Source organism: Tamandua tetradactyla, chromosome 2 (assembly GCF_023851605.1).
Source record: "Tamandua tetradactyla isolate mTamTet1 chromosome 2, mTamTet1.pri, whole genome shotgun sequence".
Lineage (NCBI taxonomy): Eukaryota > Metazoa > Chordata > Mammalia > Pilosa > Myrmecophagidae > Tamandua > Tamandua tetradactyla.
This window is the reverse complement of record NC_135328.1, coordinates 129,786,233-129,805,279: the sequence shown is the minus strand read 5'-3', so window position 1 is coordinate 129,805,279 and position 19,047 is coordinate 129,786,233. Positions and strand designations below refer to the sequence as shown.

The 19,047-nt window shown below is 52.3% G+C and overlaps 1 protein-coding gene across 1 annotated transcript in view; it reads left to right on the top strand.

The window, feature by feature from the left end:
- CACNA1B (calcium voltage-gated channel subunit alpha1 B) overlaps positions 1–19,047 on the top strand; it is a 221,428-nt gene that overhangs the window by 35,196 nt on the left and 167,185 nt on the right. The window contains exons 4-10 of the mRNA XM_077148869.1: positions 682–773; positions 1,599–1,751; positions 3,294–3,484; positions 11,789–11,892; positions 15,109–15,224; positions 15,634–15,690; positions 16,774–16,851. Of these exons, the coding sequence (XP_077004984.1) occupies positions 682–773; positions 1,599–1,751; positions 3,294–3,484; positions 11,789–11,892; positions 15,109–15,224; positions 15,634–15,690; positions 16,774–16,851 (791 nt within the window). The remainder of the gene's footprint in view (positions 1–681; positions 774–1,598; positions 1,752–3,293; positions 3,485–11,788; positions 11,893–15,108; positions 15,225–15,633; positions 15,691–16,773; positions 16,852–19,047) is intronic.

The following is a 19,047-nucleotide window of genomic DNA, read 5'->3' as shown; positions in this document are numbered from 1 at the left end:
TTCACCGCATGGCCTGGCAAAAGCACTTGGGTAGAGTGGTGGGGTGAGGGCCTAGCTTGAGGCAGTTAAGGAGACCCTGAAGTGTGAGGAGTGGAGAAACTGAACGAATGAGTTTTGATATGAAGGGAGCAGAAAAATGTGCCACAATGGGAGGTGGGTATGGATTAGAGGAGCTTTGTTTCCAAGATGAGAGACACTGAGGCACATTTCTATGTTGATGAAATGGATCGTGCTGGTTTTACTGGGTCCTCTGCACCTCTTGCTCCACCATCTTGGGCCCCTTTCCCTTGTTCACCTCCTGGAGTTCGTGTAGGATGGTGACATGTGATGATGGTGTACAGCCTGTTTTGTCCAGCACCTTCTTACCCCCATGTATCAGGCAGCCTGGAGCGCGGTTGGGGCTGGTTAGCCCTTGATGAGAGGACAGGTTCCTGACATGGTCAGGCTTCGGGGACCAGGTGTCCTTTGAATCAGAGGGAGGGTCGTACAGATAAAACGCCACCCTGCTGATGAGGGGTCTGAACTCAGGTTCTGCCTGGCAAGCCCTGGCCTGTGCGTGGGAGGTGGGGGCGTGGGTTGAAGGTGGCCCTAGTTTGGAGGGAAAGGATGCGGTGCTGGGAGGAGTGCACACCTCCCGACCGGATGCTGAAGTCCTTCTCCCGCCTTCTCCTTCCCTGCCAGGATCCTGGCGACGGCGGGTACCGACTTCGACCTGCGAACCCTGCGGGCAGTGCGCGTGCTGAGGCCCCTGAAGCTGGTGTCGGGGATCCCCAGTGAGTCCGGCCACGCCCCGCAGGGACTCCGCCTCCGTCCCGCCTTGTCCCGGCATGGCCTCCCCTTCTCCCATCCTTACCTGCCCCCTCCACCCCCCACCACCCCTGAGCCGGGGGCGCTTGGGCTCAGGCAGAGAACAAGCTAGTACCTTGCTGGAGCAGGGTTGGGGGTTAGGATGCCGGAGAAACGTTCAAGGCAGCAGAAGGGCTCAGGCTCAGCAGGCCATTGGGGTCTGTGCCCTGGTCACCCCGGGTACCTTGCCAGGCACGGGCTTGGGCATGCAGTAAGGCCTGGGGCCAGGCTGGGGAGTGGAGGGGGAGTGGGGTCACCGCCTCCTCTGTCCAGGGCTGATTGCCACAAGCCGCTGGCCACCCTCACTTTCCCCAAGGATTGGGTCCTCCGGGATCCCGGCTCCTCTCCCAGAATCCCTCACTCCTCCCCCAGAATCCCCTGCTCTTCTCCCAGGATCCCCGGCTCCTCTCCCAGGATCCCCTGCTCTTCCCCCAGGATCCCCTGCTCCTTTCCCAGGATCCCCTGCTTTTCCCCCAGGATCCCCTGCTCCTCTCCCAGGATCCCCTGCTCTTCTCCCAGGTTCCCCTGAGCTCTTCCTACCCTGAGCCTTCCATGTTTCACTCCCCAGTAGACACCCTGCTCTGGCGCCTGCCTCCCTGTAGGACTCAATGCCCCCTCCGTTCACTGCTCCTCGAATTCCTCGGTTCTGTCCTCTTGGACACTTACTGTCCTGCCCACCTTGCCTGGGGCTCACACTCTGCCCCTCAGGCCCGCTCTGCTGCCCCTAACTAGCCCACCATGCCCTGGTCCAGGTTTGCAGGTGGTGCTCAAGTCCATCATGAAGGCCATGGCCCCGCTCCTGCAGATCGGGCTGCTTCTCTTCTTCGCCATCCTCATGTTCGCCATCATCGGTCTCGAGTTCTACATGGGCAAATTCCACAAGGCCTGTTTCCCCAACGGCACAGGTGAGCCGTCTCAGGTGAGGCCTGGGCTGGTTAGGCCAGCAGGGGCTCACTTCTGGGTGGAGAGCCCCCTTCTGCTGATGGACACCAAGGTGCCCCTCGTGTTCCAGTGGTCACATAGATAATGACCGGCAGACCCAAAGCAAAACACATGCAGAGGAAGTGCCTGTAGGTGTAGCAAGTTCTAGGAAGGAAGCATAAAGGTACTTAAAGTGGGGTGGGGTGGAGACCTGAGGGTCGCCCTTACAGGGTGCGGAGGAGATGGGGGAAGCTCACGTGCCCCGCAGACCTTTCTGAGAGGGCTGGGCAGGGAGTGACGTCATCTGCATCCTCTGGCTGCTCTGGGCTAATGTGGAGAAGGTTCCACTTAGAGCTGATCCGGTCTGGCTCAGTGTGTCAGGGAAGAAGTGACTTGAAGGGTCCAGCTTGGGATGTATTTTGTGGGTGAGGAGTTCTCTGATTGTATGTGGAGTATGAGAGAAAGAGAAGTGCTAAACATGACGATAAGATTTTTGGCTTGTGCTGCAAACAGATTAGAGGAGAAAACCCATATGATTCTCTTGATAGATACAGAAGAAACAATTACTAAACTTTAAATCATTCATGATTAAAAAAAAAAACTCTTATTGAAGTAGAAGGAAAAAGAACTTCCTTAGACTCCCTAAAATTTCCCGTAACATCTTATTTATTTGTAAGACTTGAGAATCTTTTCCTTTAAAGTCAACAGCAAAACAAGGGCACACACGGTTACTTGTAGTCCCCACACCATGGGCTGTCACAGCCAGTGCAGTGAGGCTCTGGAGAGATGGGGAGGCTCTACAGGACCTGGAGAGCAGGAGATGAGCCTGGCATTACTCTCAGATGATACAGTCATCTACCAACAGAAAATTGATGATTTCATATTTTTTACACACACGTAAGATATTTGGAGGAGATGAACAAACTTGGTCAGTTTTGCCCTCTAAACCTAGGAGTCTTTGCTTCCACCCTAGAAATTCATCAAAGTGTCTCTCATGGTAATAGGGAGAATTGTCATGTGTTGTGATAAATGTACTGTTTTGAAGTAGTTTTGCTTTGCTCTCAGAGGGACCTTGGCAGCTGGGAAGTGGGCCGTGCTGCTTGCCACCCTGTTTCACAAGTTAGCAGTGGTTTTCTGGTGTTTCTCTGTCCACGGTCTGGGTGTTCCCCTGCCAGCCTGCAGACCCCCTGCAGGCCATCTCCTGGTACATGGTGACCCGGTGACAAGCCCTGGGGCTGCCGGGCAGCTGGGTCCAGCTGGGGACTTTGCTGGCTGCTAATGCGGGGAACCCCAGGCCAGGGATTGGGCTGGCAGGGGCTGTGGGGGGAGCAGTCAGGGTGGCTGTGGCAGCAAGGTGTGGACTTGGGCCCTGTCGTTTCTGCTGTAATGCACGGAGCCCGGGCCGTGTGGATGTGCACGTGACAAGCCCTGGGCAGAGGGAACGGCGCGGAGACGGGAGGGGTCGGACGTTTCGCTGTGCGCCTGGCTCCTGCCTGAGCTGGGGCTGTGCCTTCTCCTCCTCACAGACGCAGAGCCTGTGGGCGACTTCCCCTGTGGCAAGGAGGCCCCCGCCCGGCTGTGTGGGGGCGACACCGAGTGCCGTGAGTACTGGCCGGGACCCAACTTCGGCATCACCAACTTCGACAACATCCTCTTTGCCATCTTGACGGTGTTCCAGTGCATCACCATGGAGGGCTGGACCGACATCCTCTACAATGTGGGTCGCCGCGGGGGTGGGGTGCGGGTGGGGGTTGGGGGATGGGGTGGAGACAGAGCCGCTGGAGGGGGCGGAGTCCTGGAGGGGGGCAGGAGGCGTAGCCGGGCGCCGGTTCGCAGCCCTGCCTCGTGCCAGGCACCAGGCTTCTTCCTCCCGGCGCTGGTCCTGGGCCCCCACTGGCCCGCTTCTCGCTGCCTCTGAGCCCTCCCCTGGCTGGGGTATCCCGGCAGCTCCTCCGCTCTGGGAACGGGCCTGGGCACCTCCCCAGCCTGGCTGCGGATAGGCCGCCTGCCACTCCCACCTCCTTCTGGGTGGCAACCCCCAGTCCTGAGGGTGGGCGGGGACCGGACAGGAAACCGGAGCTGGTGCTGCTGCTGCCGAGAATGGTGCCGCGTGCGCCCCCACCCCACCCCCACGCTCCGACTTAGCTTGGCCAGCACTGAGGGCGGGTGGGGACTCTGGCCCAGAAGGCTCCCAGCGGATTCGTGGGCCTTTGTTCAGCTCATTCGGGGCCATCTGGTAGTATTCTCTCGGGTCGTCCCAGCCGTATCAACGCTGCCGGACAGCCTGGCGTGTTGGCCCGCGATGTCTGTGGAGCAGTGATCCCTGTCCCTAACCCTCCTCGCACTGAGCTTTACCCAGGGCACCCCTGGACACCTGCGCAGACCGCGGGCCCCTTTGATGTGCCTCCCTGCCACCTTTCAGTCCCAAGTCCTGTGAGCCGCAGGGCCAGAGAGCAGCTGAAGTCGCATCTCAGGGGCCTTGGGAGGTGGAGAAGGAGGGGGAAGGGTGGCTGGCATAGGGGTGCATCTTGGAAGCTGGGGGGGGGGAGTGTTCTGCTCTTGCTGGGAGGGGCCTGTCTCCCGGAGCCTGGCCAGCTGTGTGCCGGGACCGTCAGCTTCCCTCCAGCAGCTGCACTGCTTGCATACTGGTGGCATGGGTGGTGGGTAAGAGGGAAAGGGGGAGGTGGGACCCTCTACCCTGCATCTCCTCCGTGGGTCCAGGGAGACCCAGACAGATCCTGGGGCTGGGCATGCAGCAGGCACTTGGTAAATGTGCATCCAGGGTTCACTGCCTACAGACCAACAGCAGACAAGGAGTTAAGGAAAAGCTGGCACAGGGAAAGCTGGCACAGGGTCCGTTGAATCAGAATTCCTCCTTGGAGTGGGAGTCATGTCTGACGATGTGTTTGATCGAGGGAACAGGGAACGGGGACAAAGGCTGTGACGAGAAACCCGGCTGTTCTCTCCCCACAGTTGGCCAAGGAAAGTTTCCACGAAGACAAGCCTAAAAATAGCCCTGAGCTGGCCTTACCCTACCAGCCCCCGCCCAGACATTTGGTCAGGGCTGCAGGTGCCTCATGCTCCCCAGCCTGTCTCCATGTCCCCAGAGTGGGGGGTGGGGGGGCAGGAAGCAGATCCTGTGGCAGGAGGACACTGGTCAGGGAGGCTGCAGAGACTTCCCTGAATACGTTTGCTTGGGATCATGATGCCGAGTGTGCCGTGGTGAGCAGGAGGCTTCCATGCCCAAGGGCCCTATGATGGCAGATGCATGGAGCAGAGTGAAGGGGGGCAGAGGTGAGGTTCCCTGAGCTGGTGGAGGGGGAGGCCCGTGCAGCCCCCTGGAAGTTGGGCCACAGCACCCAGGCCCAGTGGCTTGCAGAGAGCAGGGAGGGTGGGGCCTGGCAGGGCTCCCAGGTCTGGTGGCCCAGAACTGACTGGACTAAGCCACTCATGCCAGGGCACAGCAGGGCCAGTTCTGGGAGACTGGGGGGTATTTTTTTAAGTGTTTTTTTTGAGAGTGCCTGCCCCTCACCCCCTACCCAGCGGGAAGGGCTTTCATGCCCACCCCTTGTGTTTCTTGAGTTTGGAAGGCCCCAAGAGGCCAGAGGTGCTGTCCTATACCTGGGTGCAAGGGAGAGGCTGAGTAGGGGCAGCAGAGGCACAGGAACGATGGGACCCCAAGAGACAGCATCCTTATAGCTGTTCTGCTGGGCACTGAGCAGCCAAGAGGTGCTTTCCAGGACATCTCTTGTATTTTAAAGAGTAATTGAAGTCCAGTGTAGTCTCTGAGGAACCCCCAGGAGTGCTAAGAGAGATGGTGCCACAGCCAGTTCTCATTGGGCCCCAAGGGATGGTGAGGTTATCTCGTGGTGTCATGCAACACGAAACTGGCTTGCCCCCTTGTGCACCCTTCCTTGCTTTGACACTGGTGGCTGGAGAGCTGAGGGAGGAGGAAAAATGCTCGTTGTGGGTGAGAAAAGAAGGGCTGTGGCTCTCCTTCCCATTGAAGGCAGCAGCACGTTGGCTGAGGAAAGAGATTCTGAGTGTAAAGCTGAGAGCACCTGCTGGGGCTGGACACTTTAAATTACTGAATTGAGATTGTGACACCAGCTTGATGTGGTTGTAGGACTTTCTGTTATGCAGGAGTCATCAGGGAAGTCATGGACTTGCCCAAGTGTTCATCCAGGGGTATGGGAAGGACCCCCACTTTTACTGTATTTAGAGAGACAGTGGGAGATAAATGTCCTGTTTGGTTTATGATTATATACATATTATTTCACAGTTTTCATGTACAGGTTGCATAAAGATTGAGGAGTATTCAGATATATAGGTGCAGAGGCTGTATTTTGAAGTTAAAGCAGATAGGACTTGTCCATGAATTGGATGTGCAACTTGAGAGAAGGAAAAGAGTCAAAGCTAATACTGGATTTATGACTTGGCCATTGGGAAAAGTGGTGCTATTTACCGAGAAGGGGAAAGATAGTTTAGTTTAGTTTTAGTGTGTGGTAGAACTTAGGATTCTGTTTGGATCTGTAAAGTTTTAGAGAGCTGTCTTCATCCAAGTAGAGGTGTTTGGTATGCAGCTGGACATGTGAGCTGGGAGTTCAGAAGAGACAGCACGGGTTAGGTATATACTTGAAGTTAGGGACACGTGGAGGGAGTTTAAAACTCTGAGATGTGGGGTAAGACCACTTAGCTGAAGAGTACAGATGGAGAAGACAAGAAGGCCAGAGACTGAGTCTTGGGGAGAGCCAAAGGCCAGAAACCCAGGACGAAAGAAAGAGCCAGCCAGAGAGAGCAAGTTGGAGCTTCTCAGCGGGTAGGACCCCTGGAGCAGAGAGAGCAAAGAGTTTCAAGAAAGTGACCAAGCAGATCAGATGTTGCCGAGAAGTTATAAAAGGTGAGAAGAGAAACTTTGACCATGGCAGTGGCTGGTCTTGTTGTGCAAGAGCAGTTTCAGTGTTGGGGATACAGCTCTGAGATGTGGAGTTCAGAGGAGTAAAGCAGCAACTCCTCAGAGAGTTTACCTGTGAGATAGAGCCGAGCAGTGGGACAGTATCTTAGGGAGATCTGGCTCAAGGGAAATGGCTCTTTTTTTTAAATAAACTTTTAATTTTGAGATAATTGTAGATTCACAGGCAGTGGGTAAGATAATACAGAGAGTTCCCATGTGCTCTGTTCCCTGTTTCCTGGGAAAACATCACAGCCAGGATTCTATACTGACTGTCCCTTCACCACAGGACCCTCTGTTTATGCCCCCCCAACCCCTGGCAAACACTGATCTGGCCTTGATTTTTATAGTTTTATCATTTCAAGAATGTTGTGTGGATGGAACCATACGGTAGGGGCCTTTTTTGGTTGGCTGTTTTCACTCAGCATCGAGCTTGGAGAGTTGTTCATATGGTTGTGGGTATCAGTAGTTTGTTCCTTCTAATTGCTGAGGAGTTTCCATGGTGGACCACAGATCCCCCTCTTGAAGGACATCTGGGTTGTTTCCAGTTTTTGGCTATTATGAATAAAACTGCTTTCCACATTTGTATACAGGTATTCTCTGGGATAAGTACCCAGGAGTGCATCTGCTTAGTACTTGTATGCTTAGTTTTTTAATAAATTAAAATTTTTCTACAAAGCTGTACTATTTTACATTCCTGCCAGTAGTGTACGAGTGACCAATTTAGCCATGCTAAAGGATGTGAAGTGGTGTTTCACTGATATCTCATTGTAGTCTTGATTTACATTTCCCTAATGGTAAATGATGCTGAGCATCTTTTCATGTGTCTATTTGCCTTCTTATATTCTTGGATGAAAAGCCTCTTCTTATCTTTTGCCCATCTTCTGTTTGGATTGCTAATATTTTACTGTTGAATTTTGAGAAGTCTTATATATATTATGGATGCTAGTTCTTTGCTGTATATATTCTGTATACTAGTTCTTTGCACAGATTTTCTCCTTGTCTGTAGTTTGGCTTTTCATACTCTTTACATGGTCTTTAATAAACATTTTTAATTTTGATGAAATCCAGTTTGTCAGGTTTTTATTTTATGGATTAGGCTTTTGATGTCAAAGACAGAACTCTGTCTAGATCTAATGCCCAAATACTTTCACCCATGTTTCTTCCTACAAGTTTTATCATTTTGTGCTTTATATATAAGTCTATGATCCATTTTGACTTAATTTCTGTATAAGGTATGAGGTTTAGGTTGAGGGTTTTTATTTGTTTGTTTCTGGGTTATGGATGTCCAATTGCTCCAGTATCATTTGTTGAAAAGACTGTATTTCTTCCATTGAATTACTTTTGTATCTTTGCAAAAAATCAATTGGGCATATTTATATGGATTTTTTTCTGGGTTCTCTGTTCTGTTCCATTGAACTATGTGTCTCCTCCTTTCACTACCAGGCAGTCTTGATTATTGTAGATATGTAATGTCTTGAAATTGGGTAGATTGATTCTTCCACTTTATTAAATCTAGAGAGAATTAGCATCTTTAGTACATTGGGCCCTCCAATCTGTGAACATGGTATGTCTGTTCATTTATTGAGGTTTTCTTTGATTTCTTTAGTTTTCAGCATATAAGTCCTGTACCTGTTTTTGTTAGATTTATATCTAAGTATTTCTTTTTTGGGAGCAATTACAAATGGTTTTTTGTATTTTTAATTTTGGTGTCCATGTGTTCATTGCTTTCTGTATGTTGTATTTTTGTATCCTGTGACCTTGTTGAACTCACTTATTAAGAGGTGTTTTTTTTTGGTAGATTCCTTGGGATTTTTTATGTAGACGATCATATCATCTGCAAACAGGAACAGTTTATTTCTTCCTTTTTGAAGAGTATGCCTTTTATTTCCCTTTCTTGCCTTAATGCACTGCCTAGAATTTCCAGCGTTATTTAAATAAGAGTGGTGAAAGCATCTATCCTTGCTTTGTTCCCATCTTAAGGAAAAGCATTTAGTCTTTCACTATTGAGTATGATGTTAGCTGGGTTTTTATGCTCTTTATCAAGTTGAGGCAGCTCCCCTCTCTTCCTATTTTTCTGAGTTTTTACTGTGAATGGGTGTTGAATTTTGTCAAATGCTTTTTCAGCACTGATGTTGTCATGTGACTTTCTTCTTTAGCCTGTTAATTGATGGATTTCATTGATTGATTTTTGAATATTGAACCACTTTTGCATTCCTCAAATAAAACCCATATATGATTATGGTATGTGATTCTTCTTATATATTGCTATTTGTTAATTTTTAATTTTTTAAAATTTTTTGTGTGGTTTTGGTATCTGTCTTAGTTTCCCATTTGCTAAAACAAATGCCATACGCTGGGTTGATTTAGAAATGAGAATTTATTGGCTTATGGTTCAGGAGAAGTCCAGAGTTGAGGTGTTAGCAAGCTGCTGCTTTCTCCCTGAAGACTATATCATTCTCAGGTTTGGCTGCCAGTGATGCTGGGTCCCTGGCTTTTCTGTCACATGGTGACGCACATGGCGGCATCTTCTCCCTTCTCCAGGGTTTGTTTACTTCCATCTTCATCCTGTGGCTCGCTTGTGCGCGCTCTCTCTCTCTTTCTCTTTCTCTGTCTGTCTCTGTCTCAATATCAATTTCATCCTGCTTATGAAAGACTCCAGTGATCTGGATTAAAGCCCAACCTGATTCACATGGCTTCACCTTAATAGAAAATAACATCTTCATAAGGTCCTATTTACAATGGGTTTCCACCCTCAGATTAAGAACATGTTTTTGTGGGGTGCATAATTCAACCTGCCACAGGACCTTATGTTTGCTTTCTGTGGTTTTCAAAGTATTTCGTTGTAATTAGTGGGAGGGATAAGGAAAAGTATGTCTAGTCCACTTTCCCGGACACGGAGTCCTCTTTGTAAAAGTAATTTGGTTGGGGGAGAATTGCAGGAACAGTTTGTGGAGGTGAGGGTGAGAGTGCAGCAGCACCCCCTCTGTTTGGGGAGGGGGAGGGGGTGAGGGCTGCTTGCAGGGAGGCTGGAGGCTTTGGAGGTGTCAGAGCCCACAGTTCTGAGCTGCCTGCGGGGCTGGGCAGGGTTGTGGTGAGGGACTGTGAGCATGGTTAGGGTGGGAGTTCTACTTTTTTCTGGGGCCAGGGATCTTGATGTTCAGCCTAGAGTTAGCATCCAGGGGTCAGAAGCCATAAGCTGGCCAGCCCAGGGACCAAACATCTACCATGGAAAGAGGAATTGCTTTCCCTCAGCCCTGTGAGGCCGGTGGACCTGCAGGGAGGCAGCCCTTGGTGCTCCACTCAGCTGTGGCCAGTGCCCAGCTGCCCCTCTCCTGCCCTTCCCTGATTGGCACCTGGCCCGGGACTTGTGGACTGCTTATGAATAAAAGGACAGAGGTGCCTGGGGCGTCCCCGTGGCCCTGGCTCCATCACGGCTGCCTCCAGCACCTACTCTGCCAGGGATCCATAGAAAACAACAAGCAGCAGCCAGGAAATGAACTGGATTCAGAGGAGCTCACCCTTTTGCAGGCTGTGTTATTTTTAAAACATTTTTTATTGTGAAATATATATGCAGAAAAGTAATCCATTTCAAAGTACAGTTTAACAAGTAAGTTATAGGGCAAATTTCACCCTATGGAGTATGGTTAATTTCAGGTATTTCCTTCTTGCTGTTATAATCCATTAGAAACTAAAGAGAAATACCTATATAATTATTCAGTAGTCATAATCCTTTGTGAAATCCTAACTTCTGTTACAAATCCTCCCTCTCATTTGATCTTTTTCTCAATCTTCAGGGGTATTTGGGCCATTACCATTTTCACTTCTTCATGTTGAAAAGGGCTGTTGACATTATGGGGTAGCGGGTACAACTGTTAGATGTTCTTGGAGAGGCTGGTGCCTCTGGGCTTCAGGGCTTTGCTGGCCTAAGAACAATTGGGAGGTTTTAAGTTTCTGAAAAATAAAGTTAGTATGACTTTTATAGAATCTTAGATAGGGCCCTGGGTTTTCTTTAGGGTTTTCAGGAATATTGTTGATTGGGGCTTGGCATACTGTGGCAATTAGCAATATCTAGCTGAAACTTGCATAAAAGTAGCTTCCAGACTAGCCTCTTGACTTTATTTGAACTCTCTCAGCCACTGATACCTTATTTGTTACACTTCTTTTCCCCTTTTTGTCAGGATGGCATTGTTGAGCCCATGGTGTCAGAGCTGGACTCATCCCTGGGAGTCATCTCCCATGCTTCCAGGGAGACTTTCACCCCTGGATGTCATGTCCCACGAAGAGGGGAGGGCAGTGATTTCACTTACAGAATTGGGCTTAGAGAGAGAGAGAAGCCACATCTGAGCAACCAAAGAATTTCTCTGGAAATAACTCTTAGCCTGTTAATAAGTATGCTTATGCAGTCTGTGTTTTAAAAAGCAAAAGATAAAGGACCACTTTGGTCTCTCAGCTATTCAGATTATATCTGAATGTTAGCTTCTGTCTTGCACCAGTCATGTGATGAGAATTAATGGTGAGAGCTCATGGGGGAGCTTTTTGTCAAGGGATGGACTCAGTCTATATGGAGAAACCAAGGCATGGGGCTCATAGCTGCCCCAAGTGTGGAGGCCACAGCAGGCAGAGGTCAGACCTGAGGGTTAGGGGCCCAGAGCCTCCCTTCATGAAGATGTTTCCTTGGAGCTTCCCAGGTAGATGGGGCAGCCTGGGGAGATGTGCATGTCCTATTGGGAGGCATCGGAACAGGCTGGACATAACAGCCTACCGGATGTGATTTGGTGACTTCTGGCCCACTGGGGGACCCTTAGGCTTTTTTGCAGTGCTGAGACCTGGCTGGGCGGGACCTACAGCCCTGGTTAAGGCTGTGATGGGGCTCAGAGCCCACCTAGACTTGTCTGCTGGCACTGCACAGATGCTGCCTAAGAGTATGCCCAGTCTGGGACCCTGACAGGAGCTCAGATACAGCCCAGGAGGCTGGCCTGATCTGCCTGCCCTGCAGAGCCAGCCTCTGCAGCCAGGGCATGTGTCTTGACCACCTGTCCTTTCTCATTTTCTTCTCATTGCTTCCAGACAAATGATGCAGCAGGCAATACTTGGAACTGGCTCTACTTCATCCCTCTCATCATCATAGGCTCCTTCTTCATGCTCAACCTGGTGTTAGGCGTGCTCTCAGGGTAAGAGGCCAGGCGTGGCCCTGTGGGCATGGCCATGTGGGTGAGGACCTGTAGGTTTGGTTGTGCAGGCAGGCATGGATGTGTGGGTGTGGATGTGTGGGTGTGGCTATGCGGGCATGGATATGTGGGCATGGATGCACAGTTGTGGCCATGTGGGTGTGGATGTGCAGGTGTGGATGTGTAGTGTGTCCTTGTGTTCGTAGGGTGAGGGAACAGAAGATGGGTCCCCTGTCCCTGTCCCTGATCCTGAGCATGAGCCTGCCCCTGGCCTGGCCCTGACTGAGTCTGAGTCTGAGCCTGAGCCTGAGTCTGACCTTGAGCCTGAGCCCGAGCTCAAGCCTTCACCCTGACCCTGGCCCTCACCCTGGCCCTGGCTTTTCCTGCCTCCCAGGCCAGGGTAGGTGGGCTAGCCAGGCCCATGGGTGCCACCCTCTGTAGATGCTCCCAGCCTTCTGGACTTTGGCCAGCCTTGCTTTCGTATCCCTATCCAGGCTCTTGTGGGATTTCTCCCCCAGCCTCTGTCCTGGCCTCCTGCTTGGCTGTCCTCTTGCTCAGTCCTCCATCACACCCTTGGCCTTCCCCCGACCTCTGTCCTCTGTCCTCTTGGCCTCAGGGAAGTGGGCAGCCATGGGGACCCCAGGGAGCACCTCTGTCACCGTGATGTGGCACTATTGGGGTGACTCCCGTGTAGGGGAGTGCAGAGTCTGGTGGGCTTGAGGGTACTTGTCCTGAGGCCTGGAAGGGAGCCGGCCTGCTCTCCGGCCTCACTCCCTGCACAGAAGGGAAGGCCTGCCACCAGCATCTTTCCAAGGGGCCCCATAGCCAGGGCCTGGTGCAGAGCTCCTAGTCTGGTGGGAAGTCACATGGTCTGGGCTGGGACGGGAAGAGGGAAGCCTGGAACTCAGTGAAGACCCCTGGAAGCAGCCCCTCAGCTGGACCCAGAGGAACCAGAAAGGAGCTGGGTGGAGGAGGGAGGCAGGTATTCTAGGTAGAGATTATCTTGGGGAGAGGTTAGAGATATGAGAGGTGCACACGTGTGCAATGCATATTCAGAGTGGTGGGGCAGAGTATTTGTGCAATATACAAGTGGGGTGGGGGGTGGGATGCATGTGTAAGGCACACTCTAGGTAGAGGGGTGGGGTGCTTATGTGAGGCACTCAGGGTGGAGGGGTGTGTGTGCAGTGCACACTCGGAGTGGAGATATAGGGTATCTGTGCAAGGCACATTCAGGTGGAAGGGCAGGGTGTGTGTGTGAGGCACACTCGGGGCTGGTGTGTTGGTGTGTATGTGGTGGGCACACTTAGGGCTGGATCTCGAGGGTGCGGTGGTGCGGGGCAGCAGGTGGCTTGTGAGTGGGGACCCCAAACTGAGGAGATGGGGCCTGGGTGACGTGGTGGACTTGTGAGTGGCATAGTGCTCAGCTGCTCTACTGTGTGGCTGGGCAGCTGGAAGTGATTGGCTGGTGGTTTCTGCACTGAAAGGCTGCCTTTGGGGATGTCCTGGGGCTCCTTCCCTTCTGGGGTCTGGCTCTCTCTCCTGTCCCTAAGAGGCCTCTGGACAGGGTTAAGGACCATTGGATTCAGCGGGGCTGCACCTGAGCTGAAGGAGCCTCTTCCCAAAGCCCCATCTGCAAGGGCCCATGCCAGGAATGGGGAAGGGTACAGAGCTTTTGCTGGGGGCCAGCCCCCAAGGTAGGCGAGGTGGCTAGTGTCCTGGTCAGGGTGATGCTGTGCAGCCCCCCAGAGGATGTGCAAGAAGGGTTAGAGGTCGAGTGAGAGCAGAGGTTGGAGGGCAGCCCCTTACAAATGGGGTCAGGAGCCTCCTGTCTTCCCAGCTTTTTCCCCTACCTGGGGGCCCTTGGCGTGGGTAGGTGTGGCTGAGGGGCTAGCCTGGTTGGAGGGCCGGTGGCTCTTCTCTCCTGGCTGGGTTGCAGCTGTGCAGGTCCTGGCATCTGTGTCTGTGAGCTCGGGGTCAGGCATGGCTCAAAGCCAAGCTCTCCCTCTTGCTGGGGCTGTGTGCCAGAGGCCCACTCAACCTAGAAGCTGCTTCTCCTGCTTTCCTGAGAACAGGCATTGCCTGTTTGCTGTAGGCAAGTGAGCAGCACCTGCTGGAGCTTTGGGAAACTCTGGTCCATTAGAAGCTGGGCCAGGCTGGGTGTTGTCTGTGTGCGTGTGCATAGGTCTGTCCGTGTGTATGCACATGTGTCTCTGTGTGCAATGTGTGCAAGTGTGTCTCTGTGTGCATCTGTATGTGCTAGTTTTTCTGTGTGCATGTGTGTTTGCAATGTGTACATGTGTTTCTGTAGCATGTGTGCATGTCTCTGTTCATATGTGTGCATGTATGTGTTCATGTATGTGTGCGTGTATGTGCCTCTGTGCGTGTCTCCATGTGCATGTGTGTATGCTCACATCTTTCTGTGTGCATGTGCACTCTGTGTACATGTGCATGTGTTTCTGTACATGTGTCTCTGTGTGCTTGTGTGTCTGTGTGCATATGTGCATGTGTCTGAGTGCTTGTGCAGTTGTGCATTGAATAGTTTGCGGTGCTGGGAGGCCAGGGCTGGGGTGGGAGTGCTGGGCTTTGAGGGAGAGTCTCTTCTCTCCTGGTCACTGTGACCATAGAGGGTCAGGGGGACTCAGGTGGGCAGAAGGTCTCTCTTCTCTCCTGGTTATTGTGAGCCCCAAAGGTTTTGTTGAGGAGGCTGCATGCATTGCAGATGTTTTCCTTTTGCCTCTGGCCAGTCCTGATCCAGTCCCTTCTTTTTCCTGCTTCTAGCAGTGGCATAGTGAACGTTCTTCTCTGGGAGAGTTTTGTCCCAGAGTTCTCCCCAGGCATGGGCAGGGTGGTACATTTGCCCTGCCCTCCCGAGCATCCACTCCAGGATCCAGGCGCTGTTCTTGGGTGGTGGGAGTCTGGGGACTGTCCAGGCGGGAGCAGGAGCCCTGCTGGCTCCTCCCTTCCCTGCAGCCCCTGCCCTGCGCCTCCTATCCCAGCCCCTACCTGGTCCCCTCTGTCTCTGGGAGGTGCTCCTGTGGGGTCTGCAGGGTGGGGAACTCAACTGGCCTGGGTGCGCGACCTTCCCTCACCTGGCTATGTGTGGGGTGGGGCACTCCTTTTCCTGGCCTGTGTGTGGGGCGCTCCTTCACCTGGCCTCTGTGCAGGACGGGGCGCTCCCTCACCTGGCCTGCGTGCTGTTCTGGTTCCCCTACTGTGCAGCGAGTTTGCCAAGGAGCGTGAGAGGGTGGAGAACCGCCGGGCATTCTTGAAGCTGCGCCGGCAGCAGCAGATTGAGCGGGAGCTCAACGGGTACCTGGAGTGGATCTTCAAGGCTGGTGAGACAGCGGGGGCGGCCACCTCAGGGCTACTGGCCAGTCCTGTGATGGTACCCTGGCCACCTGCTGGGTGGCCCTGAGCGCGTTGTCCTCAAGCCTGGCCCTGCCAGCTGTACCCTGTGGGCTGACCTTGAGCCGAGCCCTCTCCTCCCAGTGTCCAACTCCCCTCATCCTGGGAGTTTTCTCAGGGGCCACTCTCTGGGGGATTCGTGCACAGGGGCCAACAGGGGCCACTGCAGGTGGGAATAGGGGGCACTGCAGGTGGAAACAGGACAGCGAAGGCCTGAGGGGGCTGTGGGAGGAGCTGATGTGGGCCCTCTGATGTGGGTCCTACTGACTTCTGTGAGTGGGGGGGTGGGCGCTCTGTCCAGGCCCTGGCGGGCCCCCCTCAGGCTGTTCTCCCTGGCAGAGGAGGTGATGCTGGCCGAGGAGGATGAGAACGCAGAGGAGAAGTCGCCTTTGGATGGTAGGTGCCCCTTGTCAGTGTGCCATGTGTGGGAGTGGACTGGGCATGTGGACACACACAGGGCATGAACACACCCACATGGTGACACATTCAGGGCCTTTGGGGCAGGGCTGGCTGCCCGCTGTGATGCGGGCCCTTTTCCTTCAGCTCCCGGTTGCTTTGGGGGCCACATAGGTGCTATGGGGTTGTGAGGGCCGCGGGACAGGGGCACTTAGCAGGGGGGTGCTGACTCTTCCTTGGGGGTTTGAACGCTGTCCTCCTACCCTGGCTGGAGGCCCTGTGTGTCCCTGACGTGGGGTGGACGTGGCTGTTTTAAGCTCAGCAGGGTCCCCACCTACAGGCACAAACCCAGCTGGTCCCACGCTGAGAGTCTATGCTGGCCATGCAAGCCGACCGAGTAGGGTGACAGTTCACGCCAGGTCCTGGGTCATGGCAGCACATGCCAATGACAGCCCTCTGCTGCTCAGGACAGAGAGAGCCCGTCCCATAGCAAGTCCCACTGGATGGGGTGTTGCGTGGCCTGGGAACTGTAGGGAGAGTGTGGCTGTACCCATCCTGGGAGGGGTGTCTGCACCCTGGGGCCATGGCATAGGCGGCTCAGGGCTTGAATGGGGTGGTCCGGATGGGGCTACATCCCTGGTCTTGCCCCGTCAGCGTAGTCCAGTTGTCCTGGTGGCCAGGACTGCTCCATGGACTTCAGTTTGGAGAGAAGGGGACCGCAAGGACCCACCCTCATATCTTGTTCTTCTTGCCCTGGGGACTGAGAGGGGCCAAGAGGTCAGGAAACACCCGCCTCAGCCTGGATAGCAGGAGCCAGGGAGAGGCCACCGGCTCCCTGGGCCCCACTTGACTAGGGGATGGTCCAGCCCAGCTTACCCCATCCCTGCACCCCCAGCCCTGGCTTCCCTGCTCCCCTGGTGCCTCCCAGCCCTGGCTCCCCCAGCACAGGCTTCCCCCATCCCTGCTGCCCCCTTCTCTGCTCCTCATACCCCAACTCCCTGCCCTCCCCACCAGCCCCGGCTCCCCCAGCCCTGATCCCCTGGCCCCTCTCATGTACCTCTTCCTGCCCTTTGTTTAAAGCAGTGTTGAAGAGAGCGGCCACCAGGAAGAGCAGAAATGATCTGATCCACGCAGAGGGTGGCGCCGACCTCTGTGCTGTGGGTGAGCCTCATCTGGGTCCCCCACCCCCTTGCCCCATGGGGGCTGTCCCAGTCCTCTGATTTCTCCCTGGGGGTAGGGAAGCAGGCGTGGGGCAGCGCTGTCCCTCTGCTGGTTTTGGTACATCCTGGGGAGAACAGGCGCTGCCCTGGGAAGCAGGAACCGGACCGATGCTCCTGCCCTCCAGTGGTGGTGAGTGAGTCTGTGTAAAGGAGATGTTTCAGCTGCATCACGCTGAGAAACAGAATTCTTTTTAAAATAGCAGTTTCCCCTTTCATGGGGGCTCCCTGTCCCTATGAGACCCCATGTCCATGTGGCCCAGTTATCAGCTTGGAATGGGCCTTCCTTATATCTCCACACTCGTCTCAGACATGCACACAGGGTTATGGGTCTTTTTCTTTACATCAAAAGATTTTATACAGCCCTTTCTCATCAGTACCCTTTGGAGAACCCCCCCAGTTGGTTAGTCTAACCCTAACTCATTCCTGTAAATGGCTGCATAGTATTTATGGGGTCATTGCCATTTTTTCCGCTGTCCCCTCTGATGACTCTTCACTTATCCCCAGTTTCTACAAATGGAAGATGCTGCCCTCTACCCAAGTCCTTGTCAACACTCGTCCTTACTCACCAACACCAGGAGCAGGGTGGCTGAGGGAAGGGAAGGGTGGACAGTTCTAGGAGTTGTCTCCATACTTTTCCAGAAAGGCTGTAATACTCTACATTTCTGTACCCATGGGAGTATGTTTGCCCTGTTTTCGTTTGTTAAAGCTGCTGGAATGCAAAATACTAGAAATAGATAAACTTTTATAAAGGAGACTTATAAGTTTATAGTTCTAAGGCCATAAAAATGTCCAAACTAAGGCATCCAGAAAGAGATACCTTGACTCTGAAGAAAGGGCCAGGTGGTGCCTGGAGATCCTCTGTCACGTGGGAAGGCATGTGGTGGTTTCTGCTGATCCTCTGTTAGCTGCCCTGGGCAATCCTGGATTTCCTCTCTTAGCTGCCCTGGGCTCTCTCCAGGTTCTGTCTTTTCAGTACTGAGGGTCCTTGCTCAGCATCACATGGGAAGGCATGTGGCGACATCTGCTGGGCTCTGCATTTTCTACATCTCCAAACATCTCCGTGAGTTCTCTTAAAGGCTCCAGTAAACTAATTAAGACCCACCCTGAGTAGACGGAGTCACATCTCCATCTTATCAAAAGGTCCCACCGTATAGTATTGAATCAAGATTAGAAAAAGGCTGTTCTGGGGTGCACAACAGTTTCAAACCAGCATTCCCCATATCCTGGGTAGGTGTTTTAGCTCCCTCTCACTTTTTTCCATTTCTATGATTTCATTTGTAATTTTTGGGGATTGTGATTCTCATTTCACTTACTTGTAGTTTTGAATCTCTTTTAAAAGTTTTTACCTTATTTTTTATTTTTATTATTTTTTCATGGGCAGGCACCAGGAATTTATTTTTAATTGTGGTAAATATACATAACATAAAATATTTTTAACGGTTTTTAAATGGACAATTCAATGACATGAAGTACATTGACAATACTATGTAACCTTCACTATTTCTAAACTATTATCATCATCCCCAACCAAAACTCACAGCCATTTAGCAGTAACTCTCTCCCTCCTGCCAGCACATTGCCTCTTTTTACTGCTGAGTAATATGCCATTGTGTGGATGGATCACATTTGTTTGTCCATCATCAGTCGATGGACAATTCAGTTGCTTCCCCCTTTTGGCTATTGTGAGTAACTCTGCGATGAGCACTGGTGTGCAGATATCTGTTCGAGTCCTTGCTTTCAATTCTTTTGGGCAGAGACCTAGGAGTCGGATTGCCGGTCGTAGGATAATATTACATTTAACTATCTGAGGAGCCCCAAATTGTTTTCCACAGTGGCTGCTCCATTTTATATTCCCACCAGCGGTGTACAAGGGTTCCTCTTTCTCTTCATCATCACCAACAACTGTTTTCCATTTTTAAAATATTAGCTATCCTAGTGGGTGTGATGTGCTGTCTTATTGTAGTTTTAATTTGCATTTCTCTAATGGCTAATAATGTTGCATATCCTTTCATTACTTATTGGTGATTTGAATATCTTCTTTGGAAAAACCTCTATTCAAATCCTTGGCTGTTTTTAAAAATTTTTTCCCTTGAATTATAGGATGTCTTTATGTATTCTGGATAATAATCACTGATCA